General features: G+C 37.2%; 1 protein-coding gene across 3 annotated transcripts in view; it reads right to left on the bottom strand.

Moving 5' to 3' along the window:
* The window catches only part of ATG2B (autophagy related 2B), a 79,275-nt gene that overhangs the window by 33,125 nt on the left and 20,892 nt on the right, over positions 1–25,258 (bottom strand). For all 3 annotated transcript variants that reach the window (XM_044933130.2, XM_006076926.4, XM_044933131.2), the window contains 19 exons: positions 23,657–23,753; positions 22,976–23,161; positions 21,825–21,979; positions 21,629–21,734; positions 20,658–20,919; positions 19,273–19,423; positions 18,483–18,575; positions 18,156–18,344; positions 15,870–16,143; positions 13,648–13,750; positions 10,472–10,667; positions 10,040–10,182; positions 4,815–4,972; positions 4,253–4,425; positions 3,645–3,795; positions 2,246–2,445; positions 1,602–1,682; positions 328–434; positions 78–170 (listed from right to left, as the gene is read on the bottom strand). In XM_044933130.2, coding sequence (XP_044789065.2) covers positions 78–170; positions 328–434; positions 1,602–1,682; positions 2,246–2,445; positions 3,645–3,795; positions 4,253–4,425; positions 4,815–4,972; positions 10,040–10,182; positions 10,472–10,667; positions 13,648–13,750; positions 15,870–16,143; positions 18,156–18,344; positions 18,483–18,575; positions 19,273–19,423; positions 20,658–20,919; positions 21,629–21,734; positions 21,825–21,979; positions 22,976–23,161; positions 23,657–23,753 — 2,918 coding nt within the window. The remainder of the gene's footprint in view (positions 1–77; positions 171–327; positions 435–1,601; positions 1,683–2,245; positions 2,446–3,644; positions 3,796–4,252; positions 4,426–4,814; positions 4,973–10,039; positions 10,183–10,471; positions 10,668–13,647; positions 13,751–15,869; positions 16,144–18,155; positions 18,345–18,482; positions 18,576–19,272; positions 19,424–20,657; positions 20,920–21,628; positions 21,735–21,824; positions 21,980–22,975; positions 23,162–23,656; positions 23,754–25,258) is intronic.

Here is a 25,258-nt window from a genome sequence, read left to right as displayed (position 1 = left end):
TAACACACAATTGAGACTTTAATTAAAGGTATGTTTTGAACAGCTGCATTCAGTGGACAGTGAGGTTTACATGGTACCTGAGAGTAGAAGATGATTTATCCAAGGCAACACTACTTGAAACGCTGAATGTTTCAACAGTAAGAAGAGATCGGATTGGCAAATAAAGAGGCCTAATATGACACAGAAACAAGAGAACATTAGTCTGTCACAACAAAAGAAACCTCCTTTAAAGAGCATTTTGAACCTTAACTCTACTGAATATTTTTTTCAAAACTCAGTACATATCTTAAAGAGTAAAACTTTATTTTGCTCCACTTATGAACTCACCTATAATCAAGTGCACAGCTCCAGAGATGAACATGAAAGGTTGTAAATGAAGTTGGAGGATTGTATCCCAGAACAGGTTCATCAGCAATATTCAAGAAGTATAAAATCTATAATCACAAAAATATAAAATGCCCTGCTTTAGAAGAAAAAAAGAGTTTTGATATGATATCCTTAATACCAACATGAAATAAAATAACATAAAAAAATCAACCATTTAATGAAAAATCACAATGTTAGAAGAAAAAAAAATCATCATTTGAAGGAATTTACTTCAAAAAGTATTTGCAAAACTAGGATTTGAAATGAAGAGATTCATCTAACAATCACACTGCTACAGGGATCTTGAAAAAATCATCTCCTATGAAACTACAAAAGTATGTATAATCTACCATCAACATGATTTTGCTTGGAATAATTAAAAAAAAGAATTTTTTTTCCTAAAGTCTGTCTAAAACTCTCCTTCTGGTTTTTTATACACCCACTGTGGGGAGAAGTTCCTTTCCCTTTCATTTATACCCAGCTCGGTCTGAAAACCAGTCCTCTCACCACCATTTACCCTCCTACTATATTTCTATCTAAATAAAAAGGTTAGGCTGAATCTCTCTCTTACCAGTCAGCCAGCAGATTAACTATCTCTCTATCCCCTCTCTATATACACTTTATGTTTCAGGATGTTTCTGAAAGCATTTAAGTTTAAAACAACTTATTTTCCAAAAGCAAAGAAAAGGTTTCTCTTTCTAAGAAAAATGAACAAGAATTACATAGAGTACAGTTTTTATTCTCAGGTAAAGAAGAGTGAACTTTACCCAAAGTTTCCTCTGAAAAAATATAATTAACCAAATACAGTTATTACATTGGAAATTTATTACACAAATCCTTATAAATGCCTCAATGTATGTTGTTGGCCTAGGGAATAATTCTGAAACTATGATACTTGAAAGGAAAAAAAAGAATATACAGTTATAAGTGCTAGTCAACACATCATTTATTTTCCTCTATGACAGGCACTGTATTGGTCCTGTCCCTTTAATGACATAAGATAACTCTGTCTTCGAAATGTTAAAGAACCAAATAATAAGGTAAAAAATCAATTACATTCTGGGGTGGTGATAATGTCCTATTTTCTAACATAAGAGGCAATGTTTATATAGGAGTATTTACTTCATGAAAATTCAATGAGCACTGAACATTTATGATTTGTGAACTCTTCAGTAAGTGCAATACATACTAACAGAATAAAAAATAAATCAATACATACGTCCCAGCTCTCTTACCTGCTCATGCCAGCTAAGCCCAGAAGGAAGCATTCTATGCTGGAGAGTAGCTCCTTTTAGCCCTACAGCAATGAGAAACTCCTACATAGAACAACACAAAAAGGTATGTTTATCACCTACATGACCTTCTAGTTCAAAACTTGAAAAGTTTTTCTAAGAAAACAAATATCTTATATTTATGCAATCATTTTTATTAGCTAGTACTTGAATCAGCTGAGAGCTGAAGAATTGATGCTTTTGAACTGTGGTGTTGGAGAAGACTCTTGAGAGACCCTTGGACTGCAAGGAGATTAAACCAGTCCATCCGAAAGAAGATCAGTCCTGAATGTTCATTGGAAGGACTGCTGCTGAAGCTGAGGCTCCAATACTCTGACCACCTGATGTGAAGAACTGACTCATTTGAAAAGACCCTGATGCTGGGAAAGATTGAGGGCAGGAGGAGAAGGGGATGACAGTGGATGAGATGGTTGGATGGCATCACCGACTCAATGGACATGAGTTTGAGCAAGCTCTGGAAGTTGGTGATGGACAGGGAAGCCTGGTGTGCTGCAGTCCATGGGGTCGCAAAGAGTCAGACATGACTGAGAGACTAAACTGAAGTGAATCAAATCAAGAACAAGTATTTGATGGTATAAAATACATACCTTTGTATTGGACTCTGATTTATCAGATACTATTTTAACTGCAACAGACAGCATATTCAAAGTGTCTCCTCCAACACCATCTGAAGAAGCTCGACTGAGGCCATCTTCTTCAGAGGAATAAATAGTAGGTTCTAACCAATGTGGGCGGGTTGAACTAGGCAGTCGTGTTTCTGTAGAAGGAACTGCTCCATCCACTATGCCTATATCCACAATGAGGGGACAATATAACAGAATGATGACATGAAATTAACTCACGAACTTCTGTAACCCAAACAAAAATCCACGTTCTTCCACTGAACATAACATAACCCTGGAGGCAAAATGACCAAGAACTAGCTTGGCATTAATAATTCATTCTTCTCTACTAATGTTGGAATAAGTGAATCTTCAAGTTTAAAAACAAAAAATTGGGATTTGAAATGTCAAGGAAGTTACATTTAAATAGGGAAATCTGATAAACATTAAGAATGTGCAAATATCCCACTTCTATTCATGAAGTAACACAAGGAATGTACTCAAAGACCAGTATATTCTGTATGTACTACCAAAAGGAAATACCACTTGAGAGAAAATAATCAACTGATCAGTGTATAATAAGATATGGTATATCCATAAAATGGGCTATCCCTTGGCAGTAAAAAAGGAATGAAACACTGGTACATTTGGATTAACCTTGAAAACATCATGCCAAGAAGCCAATCACAAAAAATCTTCTATTGTGGGATTCCATTTACATGAAACATCCAGAATATGCAAATCCATACAGACTGAGAATAAATGAGTGGTTTCTTAAGGCTGGTTTCCCTGGTGGCTCAGATAGTAAAGAATCTGCATGCAATTGAGGCAACCCAGGTTCGATCCCTGAGTCGGAAAGATCCCCTGGAGAAGGGAATGGCTGGAGAATCCCATTGACTGAGGGATTTCTTGCCTGGAGAATCCCATTGACAGAGGAGCCTGGAGGGCTACAGTTCACAGGGTCACAAAGCGTTAGACATGACTGAGTGACTAACACTTCTTAAGGCTAGAGGGGACTGCAGGACTTCTGCGGTTTACAACTGAAGGTTACAGACTTTCTTTTGGGGGTGATGAAAATGTTCTCAAGTTGACTATGATAATGGTTACACAACTCTATGAAATACTAAAAACCATTGAAATGTATACTTTCAATGGATGAATTACATGGAATATGAATTATATCTCAATAAAGTCATTGCAAAAAAAAGAACATAAAAGCCAACTTTTAATTTACAATAATTATTACTTTGCCAGTGGAATAGGACACCCCATGGAAAATAATTTCTAATATCGATTTCTGTTCTCAGTACATTTTCTTTATTAAGCAAGATGTAAATGCGTCTAACCAGCAGTGAACAAGCCACCTTCTCCACACTTGCCCCACCTTTGTGGTAGAGGCTGAAACTGCCGCAGTGGAGGCACACGTAGTGCTTGTCGTCAAAGCCTTCATACTTCGTCACACAAAGTAACGAGCCGCTGCTGAACTCTAACCAGAATTCACCATGCTTGTTTTCCAACAGATCTCCGTTATCTTGCTAATAAGAAGATCAGAAAACACAGAGAAGTCATTAGTTAAGTGCAGAAAAGTAAGAAGGACCCTCAAGATGCTCCTTGATTCAGGTCAGGAGGATCTCCCCACTGCGGCAAAGCTGTCTGGTTCCTGAACCATCCAACATGGCGGTATGAAAAATGCTAGGTCAGGCCTCTTCAGCCAAATGATCCCGTCCTGCATCCTCCTTTACAACAGGTAAATTACTGTTACCACTTCAAGAGTACAACTGCCATGTTTAGAAGGTTCATATCATGTTTATCTTTTGATCTGCCATGAAAGCTAAATTTCCAAAGCTGCTGTCATCATGGCACACCTCAGAAAACTGACTTTTATCACTCACTGAAACAGCCTCAAACTACCTCAATGACTGACTGAGTGTATCATGGTAGTTTTAAAATGAGATGCACTTGAAAAATCACTTTAGATTTGTAAATCCTTACCTTTACATCTGTAAACACCGCAATTAACCCATGATTAATACTCAGAAGAACTGAGAGAAAACTCTGTGAGTTCTTGTTCTGGGAGTCTAGTTTTTTTTTCCTACGAGAACGATAATTGGGATCAACAGTAGAAAAATACTGCAAAGTCTCCTCCTCAGATCCACTTTCCTCATCTATGAGAAATAAACGGCACAATTACAGCTGTTCTAACAGCTTATTAAAATAAAAGGGCATTCAAACTTGAACATCACAAGAATATTCATTTTACCTGTTTATTTTTACTAAGAATCAGGTATAATAATAAAAATGTACCTTCTACGTTTTTCTCTACCACTGAACTTCAGACAGTGTATATACTATCACTATAAATATAACATTTAATTAATAACATTATTAATAAACAGAAGTGGGAAAATACTATGTCAGTAAAAGATATAATAAAATATTGTTATAAATGGGGAACACCAAACAAACATTTTTAAATCCATCAATTTAAAAGGTTACTACTTTGTTTACTGGTAAACCAGGCATTCTAATTCAGAAGAAATCTAAAATATATTACCATAGTGAACTGTAGATTTAAACGGACTAAAACTATCCTTGCTGAAGGTATTAATCAGCTGACTGGCTACTGAAAGCCCAATACCATACGAAATATTTTCAAATGTCTCTACTGGCGAAGGAGCTGTTGGTTCCCATAGCAGCAAATCATTGAAGATCCTATAAAGACAAAAGTTGAAAAATAAATACATAACTCCTACTTCAACTAAAGGCAAACCACAGGATACTCCTTTAAGAAGTCACATGAATAGCAATTTTTCTAAAGGGTGAAATGAAATTTCTTTCAATGGAAAAATAATTGATATACTTTTCAGGGTAGTGAGAAAGGTAGCTGTACAATTACATACCTAGTTAGCTATCTGCCTAGCTTCACCAGTGTTAATACAGATCAAATTACATACATCTGAACGCATTTAAAGGAGGTTTATAAAAAATAAAAACACATAAATAACAAAAGGAAGACTACTCGTGTATATGAAAACACTCTGTAAACTACAGCCTCAATCCTATGGGACAGCCAAGGGAGAATTATTTTCATTTTACACTTGAAGAAACTGCCTCAGAGCGGTGCGCGCGGCAGGTAAAAAAAAAAGAAACTGCCTCATAAAGGTTAAGTGACCTGCCCAAGGTCACAAAGCTAATTAACAGGAGAGCCAGGACCAGAGCCCAGATTACGTCCGGCTCCCTGCTCAGTTCTTTCCATTGCTCATGGTCTCTAGGGATATCTGCTTTTTCTTTCTTCAAGAGAAAGCACAGCTTCACTGGGAAATTTGTATGAGATGAAGAAGCATATAGAACAGGGAATAAAGAGAGGAAATTCTTCTAACTCACGGAACAGCCAAGTTAATACTGATAACTACTGAGGTGATACATGTCCAGCCAGGCTAATATCACATCCCACTTTTTGAAAGAGATATTTGTCATTTCTCAGATATCCCCAGCCCCACCACTCACCTCCACGTTGTCATGAAAACTGAGACTTTATAATGCCCTTTACAAAGATTTTTGTTAGGCCTGGACCCATTGCGTATCCTTCACAGGCATAATGCAGTAGTCACTGCACCTAGAATACTCTATTTTCTTGTTTCCCTTCCCTAGACTGTAGCCCCTCAGAGAGAGGGACTTGTGCCTTAGTCATCTTTACATGTGCCGAGCACGGTGGCCGTGACACAGCGGGCACTGAAGGTTTGAAGGGAGGACCAGCAGATGACTCACATGAAGGACTGCCAAAAGCACAGGCTCATCGTAAAGCCTAGTGTGAATACCAATCAAGGTGACAAGCGATGACGCAACCCTGGCCCCTTCCTGCGAGAAGCCACTGGTCTAGAAACTTCCTGGGCCAACTCCTGAGCTTCTGAGGCCCTAGAAAGTATAAGCCAGGACTGAGTACTGTCACTCTCCATAAACTGCAATCCCAACCCAAAAGGGCTCTTTTTGGAAGCATCACTGGGTAAAGAACACCAGACACTCAGGGCAGAAGCATGTCATCTCAGACACAGACAGTGATGCCCACATCTGTTCGGTACTCATGTGGCTCATCATCTCTTGGGCACATTATTCACAGGACAAAGAAACAAGAGTCTAAATTCAGGTCTTAGTCTAAACTCCTATATGAAACAACAGTGAAAGTATAAAATGAAGAATTTTCTCGGGAAATTTTCCTTTACCTTATTCCCTACAGCTATAGGTTAAAGAGAAATTATTACTTTGAATAAAACCTGGAGTTTGTAGTATGAAACCTGCAAACCTAAGTTTCATATGATTTTACTGTTTTCATATGATTTTACATTTTGGTCTAAACACAGTCTTGACACCATTAATACATTAGGTGATGTTTTAAATCAAGAAAGGAAACATTTAAGATATTTAGAGATATCACCGTGGTTTTGTGGCTATGAGCCTGAAACATAATGAAGGCTTGGTAAATATCTGATTTAATAAACTAGGTAGAGAATTTTTTGTATTCTATTCTAAAGGACTTAAGACATAGGAGAAAAAAAAATCTTCCTGTATCTAAGACTGTCTTTCTAAGAAGAGTGAGAGCACTAAAGGAATGCATGCTCAGTCACTCAGGCATGTCCGACTCTACAACCTCATGGACTGCAGCCCACCAGGCTCCTCTGTTCATGGGATTTTCCAGGCAAGAACACTGGAGAGGGTTGCCATTTTCTCCTCTAAGACTAAAGGAATAAACCATTATTTTAAATGTATGCAGTAAAGGCAGAGTTGGTTATAATTCCTGCTCAGAAAGATATTTTTAAATTTTATATATAGTAAAGGGCATTACTGAGACATTTAGCAAAATGTTAATGGGGTCGGAGAGTTAGATGTTAATGCATAATATTAATTTTCTCATTCTGATGGCTGAACTATGGTTAGGTAGAATAATGTCCCTGTTTGTGAGAAATACACATTCAACTGCTCAAGGCTGAAGGGACAGAAACTCAGCAACTTACTCTTAAATTATTGAGGGGATAAAAAGCTCTTTATACTGTACCTGCAACATTCCTATAAGTTTGAGAATGTCTGAAAATTTTTAAAATAAAAAAATGTAAATACAAAGCCAAATGAAGGGCAAAGAATTCATACTGAGTAACTGAGATACATGATTTCTATGATCCAGAGGGTGGGAACACTGCAGTATTTATACAACTCTAGGGGCCTGGGAGACAGAGAAGTGAGCAGAGTAAGAGAGAACAGAAGCTCTCTTAAGCAACCCTACCTAACCAGCTCCCCAGATGAACAGGTGATCTCCAGTTTGCCAATTTACTACCCCAGCTGCCAGACTGACCAGCCCTCTAGATGCTACCTGTCTACTGCTGGTGGACAACTCCCCAGCTCACCTAAGAACTTCTGCCTCCAGAGCTGTACTGTATGCTTCGTCTAGTCACCAATGACTATACTCCTTGTATAGTCACCTTGGGTCCATTGCATTTGGCCCCAGATCTGCTCATACCAGCTATATGCAATTGTAAGCAGTTTAATTCAGTACTGTGCTAACTGATGACTTTTAAGTATATAGAATGAAGGGAAAACATCTTAAAAACCTGAAAGGATTCTGCACTCAGACTGGCTTCAAACTATTTTTTCACTCTACTTTAAAGAAATTGAAACTGATAGCTGTAGCCAAAGCCTTGGGTATATATCAAGAAAAAAAAATTCTAACCAGTGGCTCATAATCAAAAAAGGCCTGGGCCTGTATTTTAAGAAGAGGTGGTAAATGAACAAATATTTTTAAATGCAATGTTTCAGGTGTGTATTACAATTTTGATGTCCCAATTTAACCTGCTCAATCAATGCAGGAGACAGAAGCGGATGAAGGCCTCTGACCTCTGGGCTGGACCTTGCACTAACTGTTTCATTTTGCTCAGTCTTAGCCCTGCACATTAGTTAGTTTGGTAGACATTCCTCAGCCAAAAAATAAGGAGAGTGATCTAGAGATTAGTGATTTCCAAACTTTAGATCATGTATAAATCCAAATCCTATTTGGCACTAAGTAAATCTACAGCGGACTCCCTTGATAGCACAATGGTAGAGAATCCACTTGCCAATGCAGGAGACGCAAGAGATGAAGGTTTGATCCCTGGACTGGGAAGATTCACTGGAGGAGAAACAGCAACCCACTCCGGTATTCTTGCCTGGGATCCCATGGACAGAAGAGCCTGGCGGGCTACAGTCCATGGGGGTCACAAAGAGTTGAACACAACTGAGTGACTGAGTACACATACACGCAAATCTATAGCAGAAACAACAGTGTGCAGTTTCAAGATTAACAAAAATGTGGAAAACTTGTTTACATGTGGGAAGCTACAATAACAGACATTAAGGACATCTTTTTTTCTAGAAACCCACATCGCCACCTTTCCAGCTATGCCAGTGTGGATGGGAATGACAATATTAGAGGACTACGGGGTGTTTACTCTTTGCCAGGTGCTGTTCTCAGAACTTGCCAAACGTTATACCATTTAATGCTCCAAACCAGCCTCTGAGGCCTGTACAAGACTCACTGCCATTTTATAGGTGAGGAAACGGAGCTCATGGGGACTAGGTACACTGTCCAAGATCTTCATCTATGATCTTTCTACTCTAGAAGGCCATTTATTTCAACATATTTGCTTGGTATATATGTTTAAGGGTATTTAAATATGGTAAATTTAAGTTTTTATACACAAGTTGTAAGTTAAGAGTTTCTAATTCTAACAAGATGTGTGTGTGTGTGTGTGTTTTAAACTCTCAGGAGGGACACTCCTTGTACAAAGACTCTAGGACTCTGATTCTACACCAGTGTCTCTTGGCCCTCTATCCAAGTATCTTCCAACTCTTTTCACATCACTGTCAGTTCAGTTCAGTCGCTCAGTCGTGTCCGACTCTTTGCGACCCCATGGACTGCAGCACCCCAGCCTTCCCAGTCCATCACCAACTCCTGGAACTTGCTCAAACTCATGTCCATCGAGTCGGTGATGCCATCCAACCATCTAGTCCTCTGTCGTCCCCTTCTCCTCCTGCCTTCAATCTTTCCCAGCATCAGAGTCTTTTCCAATGAGTCAGTTCTTCGCATCAGGTGGCCAAAGTATTGGAGTTTCAGCTTCAGCATCAGTCCTTCCAATGAACATTCAGGACTGATTTCCTTTAGGATGGACTGGCTGGATCTCCTTGCAATCCAAAGGACTGGTTAAACTTAGAAGCTCTAATTTACAACTTGTGTATAAAAACTTAAATTTACCATATTTAAATACCCTTAAACATATATACCAAGCAAGTATTTTGAAATAAATGGCCTTCTAGAGTAGAAAGATCATAGACCCTGAAGAACTTGGATAATTTACCTAGTCCCCATGAGCTCCGTTTCCTCAGCTATAAAATGGCAGTGATACTTGTACAGGCCTCAGTGCATTGTCGTATCACTGTACACAGAGGCATTTTCTCAGTACTCTGCGGTAAGGGGACAGAGGGCAACCAGGCAACCTAGGGTGGAGGGAATAAATACTTCACACACAAGAAACCCTGTTACCGGATGCACTGGTTAGGAAACTCTGCTGTGACAATAGCCCACCACAACAGTACTGGTTCTATAATCAACACCATACAAAGTACACTGAACGAGTCGACAATATTAAAACAGGAAAAGAAAAGAGGGAAGAGGGAAATAGCGAGGTAGGGTGGGAGAGAGGCAGTGAGGCAGGAAAGTTCAATCCCAAAGATTTAAATTAACATGTTTAAACTTACCTATTATAAAGCTTCTCATAAAAGCTTTTATTAGGTAGTGTTATATGAATATTGGGTAATGTAAGTTCCAGCACATAGTGAGAATTGCTGATTGCTTTATTCTGAAACTCTGTCATTTCTACAGGGTCTCCTGGCATCACCATCTAGAACATAACAATTTAGTGCAAAAAAAAAAAAAGCATCAAATAACCATTTTATATTTAAAAGAGTAATAGTATCTGCTTATCCTACCCATATGACATGGTATGTGAGCAAATAAATAAGCATGTAACTTTTAACCAAGGAGGGAAAAAAACATATATTATTCAATTTTGGAGCTAAAAATCTAGCAAAAACTGTATACAAAGTATTTTTTTAAAAGATAAAGCATTAAAACCATGGCTATCTGACAGAGGGCAAATCTGTTGTTGCTTGCTCACACTTTTACTTTACCTGTTCATTTTCAAACATTACTCTACGGGAAGAGAAGGGAGACGGGGCTGGCCTTCTCAGATCACAGACATCCTTCAGGGAATGAGCGCCTCCCTCCTCTTCCTCCTGATAGTGGCCATCACTTTCCTCTTCCTCCTCAGCTGCTATTCTCTCCAAAATGGAATGCATGGCTGGTGGGTTCACTTTCAGTACAATTCTGACAGCAAAGAGGATTTTAGAAAGCAAGATCTAAGTGTAAACTGCAAAACTAACTTGTATACAACTAACACAAAGGCCACTGATTAAATCATTAATGACAGGCATAAAGTTTGATTATGTCGAATGTAACCCAATCCTGTAATCTTAAAAGTGGAATTGATGAAATAAGCAAATAAAAGAAAGGCATTAACATTTTACATTTGAATAACCGGAAACACTCATCTTTTGAGAATAAAAGGGATATTGAAAATTTCATTAACAAAGTTACAGTTACCAAAGGGGTAAGGAGGTGGGGGAGAGATAAATGAAGAATTTATGATTAGCAGATACACACTAATATATATAACATCAAGCTCCTACTTATAGCAAGGACAACTATATTCAATGTAATAAATTGTAATGGAAAAGAATATGAAAAAGAATATGTGTGTGTGTGTGTGTGTGTGTAACTGAATCACTTTGCTGTACACCAGAAATCAACAGAATATTATAAATCAACTATAAATCAATAAAAATTTTTAAAATTTCATTAACAACTAGCACATTACCTTAGAATTCTATGTATTATCATTAAACCAAATCCTGCATGCCAGCTGTTTGGCTATCATGGAATACTCTCGCATACCTAAGAAACCTCATCTTATATACACTGCTCAAATGGAAAAGGAGAGATTGGTAGGGGAGTATTTTATAACTGCAATAACAAGAGTAACCTTCCCCTTTAGAAATTTCAGTAATAAAAGGCTAGTGTTATTGGGGGTGTTTTTATTACAGCTACAAACCCCAAACATCAGGAGCTAACAGTTTTTGAAGACAGGCGCGTCTGTCCAGAGTAAGGCCAGTCCTTTCCCAACCCGCTGCGGCACATCACTAGCACCAGGCTCTGTGGTCTCCTTCTCACCACACCGGCCTGCGCCACGAGGCACGGCTCTCAAACAAAACAGCTCTGCTGCATCTACAACAGGTCCCTTGTTTTTCCTAAGAAGGCAGTGCCAGTTGCTACTAGTTATAAATTAAAACAACTGGTTCCTAATTTATAGATATGCTAATGTGAACTGTGCTTTCAAATTACCTAACTGAAGTAGATTCATTCATGATGAAAACCCCTGGTCGTTACCAGCCATGCACTGACGTGCCTGTCCTAGGAGTCTGACGGGTCTCATACACAGGGCATGGGGGTGTGGAAGAAGGCAGGTAGAAAAATGGCACAGGAACGAGCACAACTGTTTGCTTTGTTTGTTTGTCTTTGGCTGCACCATGTGGCTTGGGGATCCATTGGGATCTTTAGTTCCCCAACCAGGAACTGAATCTGCATCCCCTGCAGTGGAAGTGCAGAGTCCTAACCACTGGACTGCCAGGTGAGTCCCACGATCACTGTAATTTTTTACTCATAGACTCAGTTTTCTTTATTCACATACTAAGTTTTCAGTATAATAAAGGATCATTCCTGCTGCTGTATTCCTGCTAAGTCAATTCAGTCATGTCTGAGTCTCTTCAACCCCATGGACTGTAGCCCGCCAGGCTCCTCTGTCCATGGGATTCTCCAGGCAAGAATAATGGAGTGGGTTGCTATGTCCTTCTCCAGGGTATCTTCCCGACCCAGGGATCGAACCTGCATCTCCAGCAGCTCCTGCACTGCAGGTGGATTCTTCACCGCTCAACCACTGGGGAAGCCCACTATCAGGCTAATTTAATTTTAAAAAATCATTTCTCCTGCCTAAGAAATCCTGAAGCAGGGAGGGAGGAGGGAGGAGGGTTCAGGATGGGGAACACATGTATACCTGTGGCGGATTCATTTTGATATTTGGCAAAACTAATACAATTATGTAAAGTTTAAAAATAAAATAAAATTTAAAAAAAAGGAAAAAAAAAAAAAAAGAAATCCTGAGGCAGTAGTTCTCTAAATCCAACTGCACTCTGGAATCACCAGGTATACTTTTTTCCCACTCAAGTATAGTTGATTTACAATGTTGTGTTAATTTCTCCTGTTCATCAAAGCGATTCAGTTGTACATGTACATGCATTCTTTTTGTATATTCTTTCCATGATGGTTTACATAGGATACTGAATACAGTTCCCTGTGCTATACAGTAGGACCTTGTTTATCCATTCTGTATATAATAGAATCTGCTAATCCCAAACTCCCACTCCATTCCTCCCATATGCCCCTCCCCCTTGACAACCAGAAGACTGTTCTCTGTGAGTCTATTCCTGTATCCTAGATACGTTCATCTGTGTCATATTTTAGATGCCACTTATAAGTGATACTATATGATATGTCTTTCTCTTTCTGACTTACTTCCCCTCAGTATCTCAATCTCTAGTTCCATCCATGTTGCTGCAAAGGGCATCATTTCATTCTTTTTTACTGAGTAGTCGGAGGTATACAGGTGGAACGTCTTTTTTAATCCATTCATCTGTCTATGCACATTGAGGCTATTTCCATGTCTTGGCTATTTTTAATAGTACTGCTATGAACATATCACCTGGTATAATTTTTAAACTATACTGATACACAGCTCTATCTCATAATCTCAAGGTGGGGCCCAAGAATCAGTGTTTTGAAAAAGCTCCCCAGATATGAAAACACTTTCCTGAAATAACCGCTGACTACAAAATTCATCTGACAATTAACCAAATAGTGCTGTATAATTTCTCTTCTACTAAAGCCCTTTATAAAAATGAACTATTTTTAGAATGGTTAATGATTCTTTTGTCCATCTAATTAGGCTAGGTAACCTGAGGCAGAGAACATACTATGTATGTCCATCTCTGTCAGTTATCTCACAGTCACCTCTGATAAAGGAGTACTCACTACATATTTTTAATTTTTCCATTTTCCTCTGGGTTCTCTCATCAAGGCTGGATACTTTTAGCTTAAATTTATGGCCAAAATGTCAGTCAAAAAAGCTACAGTAATTTATTTTTAAAAGAGAAGTCTCATTAAATGCGTGTGTCATACACACTGGCTTACTCACCGCGGCCAGTCAAAGTCATCTGATGACGTTGTATCTCCATCTCCTCCACTAGCCACATGGAAAAACTTAATAGATGGTTCTCCTTTGTCTTCCTGGAATGACCCTAATAAAACAAGACTGATTAATGGAAATGCATTTCTTCTCCCACATTAAGAGAAAAGATACTTGCTTCCTTAGATGAGCACAGATCCTCTAAATCAGGGACATGGTGCAGCATTAAGTTCAACAACATGTATTCATTTGTTTCTGTTGCACATGTACACATGAGGAGACAGGATGAGCAGATAAATTAAAGATGCTGTATTCTGTACAAACTCAAATTCTTATGCACTGATGGTTAACCAATGGTGTAAGGTGCATAATCATATTAAATATAGTAATTGCCACTTACTGAGTGCCACTTATGATCATTCTACATAAAAGTTTATGCCGTTAATCTAGGAATGCAGAGATAATAACTACATTTCTAAATGTTTATTTTGACAAGCGCTGTTTAAGAATTACCTCTTCACAATAACCTCATATATGCTTTTTCATTCCATTTTACAAAGAATGACTTTCTACCAGAACAATGAGTTCCTTATCACTAAAAGATAAGGGAAGATTCTAGATACCCCTTAAACGTCTTTTCATGAGATGATAATTGGTAACAGTCATTTTTAAATATCTCTAGCTGCTAAGCCGCTTGTCATATCCGACTCTGTGCAACCCCATAGACAGCAGCCCACCAGGCTCTCCCGCCCCGGGGATTCTCCAGGCAAGAACACTGGAGTGGGTTGCCATTTCCTTCTCCAATGCGTGAAAGTGAAGTCGCTCAGTTGTGTCCGACTCTTAGCGACCCCATGGACTGCAGCCCACCAGGCTCCTCTGTCCATGGATTTTCCAGGCAAGAGTATTGGAGTGGGGTGCCATTAAAGATATGTAAAACTCAGACAGAACAAGGGAAGGAAAACTGCAGCCTACAGAGAAGGAGGCGAGCAGAAGAGAGGGGGGTGAGGTGGCAGGAGGATGTCCTGGCGGAGGCTGAGAGGGTGGGGGTGGCGGACATGGGGAGGGGGGTGGGCAGAGGACAGACTGTTTAGGAACCACAGAATATGTCAGGATTTCCCAGAGACTTGGGTCACTCCAAGTCCATATATTGTCTTCATTAGCTGACAAAAGCAAAGTAATACAGGAAAACTTAGAACAGATACACAAAGAAAACTCACTGGAGATTAGTATGATGGTTCAAAGTTCAAGCTCTAGAATGAGACTTGGGTTTGAATCTTGACTCTGCCATCTACTACACTGACCTTGGGAGGTACCTCTTAAGAAATCTGCAAATTCTTCACATATGATAAAAATAATTGGAAATAATAAGCCTCCTGTAACTATGATGATTAAAGCAAACAAGATCAGGTGTGTGCAGTGTTCAGCACACAGCAAATAGAGTGACAGTGAAAAAAATCTGACTACTATTAACCCTACAATAAGAAAGCGGTAGGTGGTACTGAAAGGCAGGCTACGGGAGCAACTAAGTCCGTGCACCGTAACTGCTGAGCCCACGTGCCGCAGCTACTGAAGCTCACGCACCTAGAGGCTGCGCTCCACAACAAGAGGAGCAATCACAGTGAGAAGCCATGCGCCACAACCAGAGAGCAGTCCCCGCCCGTCGCAACCAGAGAAAAGCCCAGGCAGCAATGAAGACCCAGCACAGCCAAAAATAAATAAATCTTTTTTAAAAGCTGCTGTTGCTGCTGCTGCTAAGTCGCTTCAGTCGTGTCTGACTCTGTGTGACCCCATAGACGGCGGCCCACCAGGCTCTCCCGTCCCTGGGATTCTCCAGGCAAGAACACTGGAGTGGGTTGTCATTTCCTTCTCCAATACATGAAAGGGAAAAGTGAAAGTGAAGTTGCTCAGTCGTGTCCGACTCTTAGCGACCCCATGGACTACAGCCCACCAGGCTCCTCCATCCATGGGATTTTTCTAGGCAAAAGTACTAGAGTGGGGTGCCATTGAAGCACTATTATTCACAAAGTGAATAATCTCATGCACTGTAGTTTCTTTTAAAAAACTGACCTATATCATATTTGTATACGATAATGGAAAACAGTCATTACTCTTGTTTTCTAACATATGTCCTTTAATTTTATTATATTTGGGGACTGTCATATACTTCTTACTTTAAGTTTCAATAGCAATTGTTTCTATTCTGACTCTTTTAAAGACATAGTCAATCTTACCAACTAGTTCTCTAAATGTAAGTTCCAATTTAACTTGTTCAGGGGTTGATCCTCCTAGGAATTCAGTTTTAAACTCTAGATCTGTGAATGCTAAATGAAGAATCTCCTTCTGAAGTGACTTCTTAAACCATGGTCCCCTCTCTTGATCTGATCGAAGATCAGGTATTGGGAAGCGAACAGAAAGGTTTAATGCTGGCGTGGCAACTTGTACTGATACCCGGCAGTTTGCAGGATTATGTGAATCATCTAGAAATACTTCAGTGAAAGCTTTGTGCTGAAATACAAAAACGTCAAAAATATGCCAAAATGTTAAATCAAGCAAATAAACACAAATGACACTGGCATTTAACATTACGATGTATATAATCACTATTTCCTCATTTAGGTTAATGCATTAAAATACAATTAATAGTACTATATTACTTTAGTGTAATGAAATTTATAATGCAACAGCTACCAACAAAAGTCAGAACTATTGGCAAAAGTTACACCCTCATATAAAGAAATTAATTCAAATAAAAACTGAACCAAAGTGAAGATGCAGGTGCTTTAGATGTATATATTTTACTACAGACTAAGGGGCAATGTGTAAATTAGCTTATCAAAAAACTCAGTATGATTAAAAATCACTACAGAACTGAGCATTCAATCTGAAGGATTTCCCCACCAATATGCTATTTCAAAGACTCCAATGTAAAATCAGGTGAATTATGCCAAATGCAAAGGCCCATTCCTGATTCATCCTTGTATTTCCAGAACTAAGTCCAAGCCTGGCACATCAAAGGTTTGAAATAAATATTCCCTAAATGACTCACTCTGAGCTCCCATCCAACCCAAGGATATGACCCCATCAAATGACCCTTAGAAGCCAAAACATGCATGCAACATTGACTTAAAGCCACATTATAATAAAACAGTCAAAGTACATGCCTTTCAGATAAAAGCCTATTCATATTTTTTCTCTGCAATGAATCACAACTTGTAAAGCTTTAGCCCAGAGTACAGTGTAGATGATAACACCCCTCAGTTTCGTGGATCAGTCTCTGACAGCCTAGAGTAGAAAGTTCTGCTTTTATGCTAAGACTTGATCTGATTCTTTCTCTCCCCTATTATGACTTTCATATATTAATCCCCACTCTCAGCAAAAGTTGCTCAAGAGAGTAGCATGGAAACATATACATTACCATATGTGAAACAGATAGCTAGTGGCAAGTTGCTGTATAATACAGGAAGCTCACCCAGTGCTGTATGACAACCCAGAAGTTTGGGAGGGGGTGAGAGGGAGGTTCAAGAAGGAGGGGACACATGCATATTTATGGCTGATTTACGCTGTCATATGGTAGAAACCAACACAATACCGTAAAGCAATTAATCTTCAATTAAAAATTTTTTTAATTGCTTAAGAGATTAAATCATCATTCCAACGTATCTATGGCTAACAGCAAATACAGACACTAACCCACAGAACTTAAAATAACTAGCAATTGTTGGCAAGAAAAGTTAAAGAATCTTGATTTAATGTGAATACCCACTGATAATTAAGGGAGAGGCAATACACAGAAAACTATCTTTTCCTTTTAGCCAAAGTTGTCTCTATTTGTGCACAGTCCTAAAATTCCTAACAGACATCTTACAAATCTGACTTACTTGCTTTGCTTAGAAAAGACACCAGGCACCAGATCTAAGTAAAAGTGACACAATGTGATGCTCAATAACCCAGTATGATAAATGATGCTCCCATTTTCAAGAGTATATCCTACATGATATGGGCTACCTTTTATAGGAGATTCAAGTGGTTCACTATAGGCATGAACAAATGAAGTTTTGTGAAGATATTATAGTCACAGTTTATAAAACTCAGATAAACACAGAAAAGGAAATCTAATTCTACTACTCTACTGTAATCGATGCTACTGAATGGTATATACTTCCATTCAGTCTTTTTCTACACGATCTTACTTACACATTTATAATAGAAGTTTATGTGTATTCTACTTTTTTCACCTCATATTTCTTTAGGAGTCGTCTTCCTGTTGCTATACCCTCTTCGTAACCATCACTTAAAGAGGCAGCATAACATCCCATTCAGTACATGATCACAACTCATTCAGCTATTCTACTACCTAGACATAAAAGATGCTTCCATTTTTTCATTATTACATATAATGCTATTTTAATAACAAATGCTACTTAATCTATTAAGACTACTTAACTCAGAAATCATCTCAATAAGTCTGTTAGCTGGTTATAATTATGATGAGTATTTGCAACTTTTGAAATACTTACCAAACTAACATGCTTATTATATGAAGTATACATATGCGATGCCATCATCTCCACTGTAGTGAGTTTCTGCGGTTGAAGCAAGGAATTTAACCTGTCCACAATACTGATATCCAGCTCACAACACACTGGATTTAATTTAACCTGTAATTCTGCCTTCTGAGGAACGGAACTAAGTCTTGCTTGACTAGCCTTAAAAAAAAAGAGAGAAGAAAAAGAAAGAATTAATATGATCACTGATAATTCTATAAAATTAAATCCTTGTGATTATGATACACTAGACATCAAATGAAAATTTACCGGTGGTAATCACACAAAAAGATCTCTTACCTGAGGTCCTTTATTCTCAGAATGCTTATAATGAAGGTGAAGACACACAGGGAGGTGAGAATCAGTTCGTTCTTTGGAATGGAACATCAAAAGCTTAAAAACAAAGAGGACGATAACTTAAATGTACAATATTAAGATGAATTAACAGAGGAGATAATATAATAGTGGGGAGAGTTTTTTGAAGTTGGAAAGGCTGGTTTAAGCTTCAGTTCTGTTGCTTACTAGCAATGTGACTCTTAAACTAGTGAGCTTCTGCGATCTTCAGCATCACATTTGCAAAATGTATGCAAATGTTCAAATAAAACACATTGAAAATAAGTCACCAGGACAAGGTAAAAGCAATAAAAATGTTACTTTGATAGCTTTTAAGTTTCTCTAGGACATGCTTTTAAGGACAGGGGAAAAAATCAGATTAATAATAAATGAGCACAAGGTATTCCACTTATCTTGCACAGTGCTTAGCACATAGTAGGCATTCAATAGTATTTGTTGAATAATAGAATCTTCTAAAATTAAGCATTCTTGAAAAATGAGTGAAATTAAATCATTTGTCATAAAACTGTCTGACTCTAGAACAAGTCAACTCTAAAAATGTAACACATTCCAATAGTGGCCTTGAATATCACACTTAAAAATCTGTTTTCACAAAACACAAATACAAACACACACAATAAACTTCTGCCAATACAACTTCCTATGCCTTTTTAAGAAAATCACTGCTGTTCACACAATTCTTAAAAAGCAAGACAGATGTAAAGAATAACCCTAAAGGAAAAGTATCAGCATTTACCTCTGTATAGTGAGGAGGAACAGAATGAGAATCAGTTGGAAACAGGCATTCCAGAAGTTCCATTTGCCCAATGGACATATCAGTACTGAAATATCGGGACGCCGATCTTTGTCTTTGTTCATAGGACACTTTGATGCCAGTGCCTATAAATCTGTCATAAAAAATGCAGTATTTGAGAGTTTCCATATAATTCTAGATTAAATGATGTGTCAAAGAATACTGTACAGCTGTTAATGCCTACCTGTGCTGCCAAGTTCAAACAGTTAGTAATAACTAATATTCTTAAGGATATTAACCAGAAAGATTGCTTTAAATTCCCTGTTCCCTGATATAAGATAAAAAATCGTATCTGTTGATAGGAAATTATCCAGGATTTTTTCCCCCAACATTGTCCTTCCCTCTTCTACATTTTAAAATTTACACTGCAGTGAAAAATACCTTTCAAATCTGGAAAACATATGCATATAGTTTGTTAAAAATATCTAGAAGGATCATGCAGTATTTTAAAAACTTTATAGTCAGTAAAACTCAAATGAAGGCCTACCTCTAGCTTTTTTTGCTTTTATTGTATTTCCTACTGGTAGATATTTGCCACTGTCCAAAATGGGAAGGAAAAAAAACACTTGCAGTTTTATTATAAATATCATGATTTTAACCTATTAATTTTAATACTTAAAATAGTTAAAGATAAAACAAAAGCCCAAAGTGTTTTCTAAAAATATTAATATATGTCCCTAAGTCATTATATATGACAGGACAATTTATAGGGTACTTTGAAGTTAAAATAGTAGTTACATGCTAACAGTATTACACATAGTATAAATTTCGTTATCTCCTTATCTATTAGCACTCAACCTATGGAAAGATAGGTGGCTATTTAAATAGCTTTAGTTTTTTTTTAAGCAGAAGTTGAAAATGTAGCATCCAAGCTCAGGATGAGCCTCAGTTATCATTTCCCACCCAATGGTTAGTGGCACAGGAATCACTTTCGAGTCCCTTTTCACTAGTCCATCCACTCTCACCACCACTGCCATCTCTGCTACGCCAGTGACAGTAAGAACTGTTTTTATGATCATAATGGTGTCAGTGGAGAATGATGGCAAAATGTGGTCAAAGAAACCTGAGAAGAGCACCTCAGGGAGCTAAAGATAACTTAGACAACTCCAAACAAATAGATCTTACATCTGTATATTTCATATGCCAAATAACCTGAATGGGAGAGTCTATGGTAAACATCTTACAGTATTGCAAGAAACCTTCATTCATTCCACTCATTTACAAATCAAATGTGACTTAAAAAAACAAATGGAGATAGGTAAATAGATAAATGTAAAAATTCACCTCTGGTTCTTTTTCAAGGATTATTAACAAATGTAAGACTTTACCTAAGGTGATCATGTGAGCAAGCTTCTGCAAATACTGCTCGGAAAGACTTAAAATCTTCTGTTGAAAATTGTGCTGGATCAATCTTTTCTATACAAGTAAAGAAAGCTATCGCCATTGGTGTCAATGGATTAACATTCAATGATGATTCAGGTGGAGATAAAGGATCAATGTGAAGCACAGAGATTGAAAACGTTCCCACAGCTACTCTAAAAATAAGTTCAGGCCTGGATTCATCCACTGAAACAGACCTAGAGGGGAGAGCTGAAATACATGTGTTAAAATTATATTCAGAAAGTTAATACGTAAACAATCCATTATATCAAAGCTATAAACCATTTACTCATGTGTTAGTTTTAAAACTAAACTTGAGATTTTAGTCTTCAAAACATATGATCACACAACAGTTTCAGTGATATTAAAAAAGGAAAATAATAAACTGTAATCTTTCTACATTTGATATGCAAGATCCTTGATATGTGAAGTACAAAAAAAACCCTGCTACAATACAAACAAAACTTTTGAATTAATAAAACTATACTGTGGAATAAGTCAGAGGTTAACTAGAAGCTGCTCATCAAATTTTCCTTTAATCCTGTGTCTATTTCAATTATATTTTGCCAAAAGGAAACCTGAGGTTCTCTTTTAAGGGATGTGTAAACAGAGAAACAAAAATTAGACCAGTTGATTGAGACTCCTAAATTATAATAATAATATGAAACTTAGGGTGTACTTTTTACTAAATTATTTAATACATGAATACAATAAATAGGCAACTGTTCTAAAACATTTCATAGTGAATTGTTCAACAGTGCTTCATTTTCTTTCTAAACTTTGTTAAAAGGTCTGCACCAAAAAAATATTTATGAAGAAAGAGAAAAGAATCAGTAGAATGGCATATTTTTTTAATAATTATTTTTAGATTCCAGTGGAAACTATCAACAAATGTCTTTTTTTCTTTTTTCTTACATACCAGTCTTTTGTAAAGATGCTGGGTGAACTAGGTTGGAGGGTAATGCTGATCCTCTGACTGGCTGTTCCTTATGATGATCAAGGAAGTCTCCCCACGTTGGCTGAAGCTAAAGTATAATTTTTTTAAGCATATGAATAAGGTGTAAAATTTTAGAAGTAACTTGTTAAAGAACAGAACAAAAAATTAAATACTTTACCACAGTAGTACTTAATGGAGATCCTGCTGGGGTGTTTGTATATGTACTAGTTAATGATAACTCAAGGTCCATATTTGGGGGTTCCCCAAGGGGTGGAAGAGAAGAGAGACTATGCGACATGTCCATATCAGCCATGGAAAAGAAAACTTCTTCTTCTAGAGAGAATTAAACTTTGTCAGTTTTATTATAATTTCACCAATGCACATCTTTAAATAAGATCTTCACATATATTAATGTATATTGTTCCCTCAGATTATCTGAGATATAGTGATGTTCTAAATTTTATGTTACTTCCAATGGGGTCACTTCTTTGCATTCAAGATATTAATGTCATAGTAAAAACTCAGCTGAACATAGATTAACAAAACGTTAAGCTAGCCCACTGGTGAACTTTTTAAAAAAATATATGATAAGCTGCTTCACATGGTATAATGTAATGTCATTAAGTGTCATATGATTTTCAGATAGTATCTTGTAATCTCTGGTGTCATGGATACAGCTATTTCTTGAAAAAAAAAAAAAGAGTTGAAAATTTTATTTACAATTCTATTTATGTTTTACTTCTTTCTGCAAATTGTTTTACCTTCAGGCAAATGAAGTTTGTTATGGCCAAAATTTCTTGAATAGATTTTAATTTTTTATTTAGGTCAACATTCCATATTGAAATTGATTCTTATTATTTAAATTGATTTGTATTAGTGCTTACACATTAAGACACACCTATAAATGCAAAGTAAACTGGGTAAACATTATGTTGTTGTTTATTTACATATGATTGACAGAAAGATTAATGGACAAAGGTTTTTATTTAAAGGAATCTACTGTGAATCATTACGTAAGCACATAATATGACAAAATGAACAATTATTCCCATTTTATCTTTTGCGTAAACCCACATTTTTAATTGACTTTCCTTAGAATAAATCATGTTTTACAAAACAAGACTACACAATCAAAAAAGGATCCTGCACCACTTGTGTGCCAGTCACTGTCAAGCTGTGGTTCAATCAACTTATATATTTAAACGTTCTTAAAGTGTAGACCGTTGGTTTTTTCATTACTCAACTCCATTTTATGGCGGCCAAAGTCAAATGTACTTTGCTCTATGATGATGACGTATCAATATAGAGTCAAGTTTTTGAGTTGCTTACCCCGGCTAGAAGGTGTACGAGCCGTTTCTGTCTCATAAAAGCTTTGCTCTGAGGACACGCCAGCAGAGAGGGAATCTTTCCTCAAATAATACCGGTTCAATTCCATTTGAATTCGATATTCATCTTCTTGCTGCATGGGTCGGTTTTTTCTATCTTTATGAGCTAATCCAATTTTGCTTGAATTTTCTACATGTATACAAAAGAAAAGCAAAAGAGTAATTAAATTTGGAGTTACTTAACTAAGCATTCTCTCCCAACCCACTTATCCAATGCCAATGGCAACTTAGTACCAGTCAGTGCAGAACCACCAGTATTTAATGTTAATCGGAGATCTAGGCAATAGCTCTAAGCAGCTAGCTAGGAATCACAAGATCTTATCTATTATTAAATATATATGTCATTAAAATTTTTTTAAGTGTGTGCTATTTACTGAGTTTAACAATTATACTTTCTCAGTTGTATGAAGTACTACCTCCAACCAAGGAAGTCAGTCAGTCTGAATGCTAATCTGTTGCATCATAATGCAATTTGTAAGAATCAAATTTAACTACTGAGGATTCTAATTCACAATACATCTTTAAGTTCATACATTCCTATACAATAATATAATTTCCCATTTCTATGTTATATATTTTAACTAAATTTTTTTAAAGAACTAGAAGTAACAACAGTTATACTTGCCTGGCCCAGCAATAGCTGCTAACATGTCCAAAAGCAAGTGCACCTGCCTGGGTGACAGGAACAGATGTATAGAGTCTATCTGCCCATCAATATCCAGCTTCAAAAAAAGAAAGAAAGGAAACTACTCAGAATGAACACTCTTTATAAACTCATCACCATAAATCCCAGTATATTTCAGAACACCGAGAGGAATACTAATTAGCCTTGGATTCCTTCACCTCAGATTCTCTCTACTAATTCACACAATCTAAATGAAAAGACATATAAGGTCATCAACTTTTATTTTAAGAGGGAAAATCCTCCTGAGAAATTCCATGTCAGAAAGACCAATGTCACTCTTTGTGTCTCTGAGTTTTCTGAGTATTTAAGGTGCTTGAGGAGGCCTTAAGACATAGTCTCCAAGAAAATTAAGATAGCAACAATCTAGTATTCATTCCCACTATGGTTTCAAAAGACTCAAATCACAATCTTTAAAGCTTGATTCAAACCAAGGACAAATAAATGTAGCCTTCCTAAGTTTGCCCATGGATCAATCACACTCCTATCTAGAACAGCAAGGACCTTCTCTATCAACAGTGTGCCCCTCCAAATGCCCACGAAACCTCTCCACTGCATGAAGCCACAGCAGAGAGGATGCTCATGTGGAATTCCCTTCTCTTTTCCAACTCTTTGTCCGTTTTTCCTTCTAAAAATAAAAGCCCAATCCCACTCTCACTCTTGACTTCCATAGCATACACTCTGACAAAAACAATCACTCTATTCCCTAAGTCACATTCTGAAAAGCTCAATATTCCTGCCTTACTTTTCATTCGTCTCTTTTTAGTCCTAATGTTAATACTGACTCCTATGATCTTTATGCCATTTTACAATTTAAAAATAATTCAATTAAGAAAACACTTATATTCAGGATATGGCATCTTTTACAGGAGAAAAACAAATTTCCGATTCTAAGAACATAAAATAAATTACATAGTGACTTTGAGAAATTTCCATGGTATAACTCATAAAGCAACAAATTCTCCAATAATAATCATTATTATCACCTTTTTTTGAGTATTGGGACACTGTGTTAGATGTTTTTATTTTATTTCCTCTAATTCTTAGTAGTTTTCCTGCTTTACAAATGAGAAAACGGGTTCACAAAGATTAATTGATTCACACAAGGCCATATAACAGATTCAGGGCCAGGATTTTAACCTAGGCTGACCCACAAAGTACTGGTTTTACGGGGCTCCTTCCTAACTGCTGACTTCCCAGCCCTTAAATCAGCAAGGAGTTATGGCTGGGGACAGTGGGGAAATCTCTTTGTGATTATATGCTGAGCTTAAAAATTGATTTTTAATTTCTTAGCATTGAAAACATAGTCTCTAATATGCTTTTAGAATACATGATTAAGAGTTTCACTTCTAATTGTCATAGAAATATGTCATTATTAGTCATTCTAAGTTTGGCACACAAAGAAAAAAGTACATATAACTTTCCTCTGGAAATATAAAAGATAAAACATTTTAACAACTAAAATTTGTTGTTGTTCACTCACTCAGTCGAGTCCAACTCTTTGTGACCCAGTGGACTAAAGCATGTCAGGCTTCAAATTTCAAA

Source organism: Bubalus bubalis, chromosome 20 (assembly GCF_019923935.1).
Source record: "Bubalus bubalis isolate 160015118507 breed Murrah chromosome 20, NDDB_SH_1, whole genome shotgun sequence".
In the NCBI taxonomy this organism is placed as follows: domain Eukaryota; kingdom Metazoa; phylum Chordata; class Mammalia; order Artiodactyla; family Bovidae; genus Bubalus; species Bubalus bubalis.
This window is presented reverse-complemented; position numbering and strand designations above follow the sequence as displayed.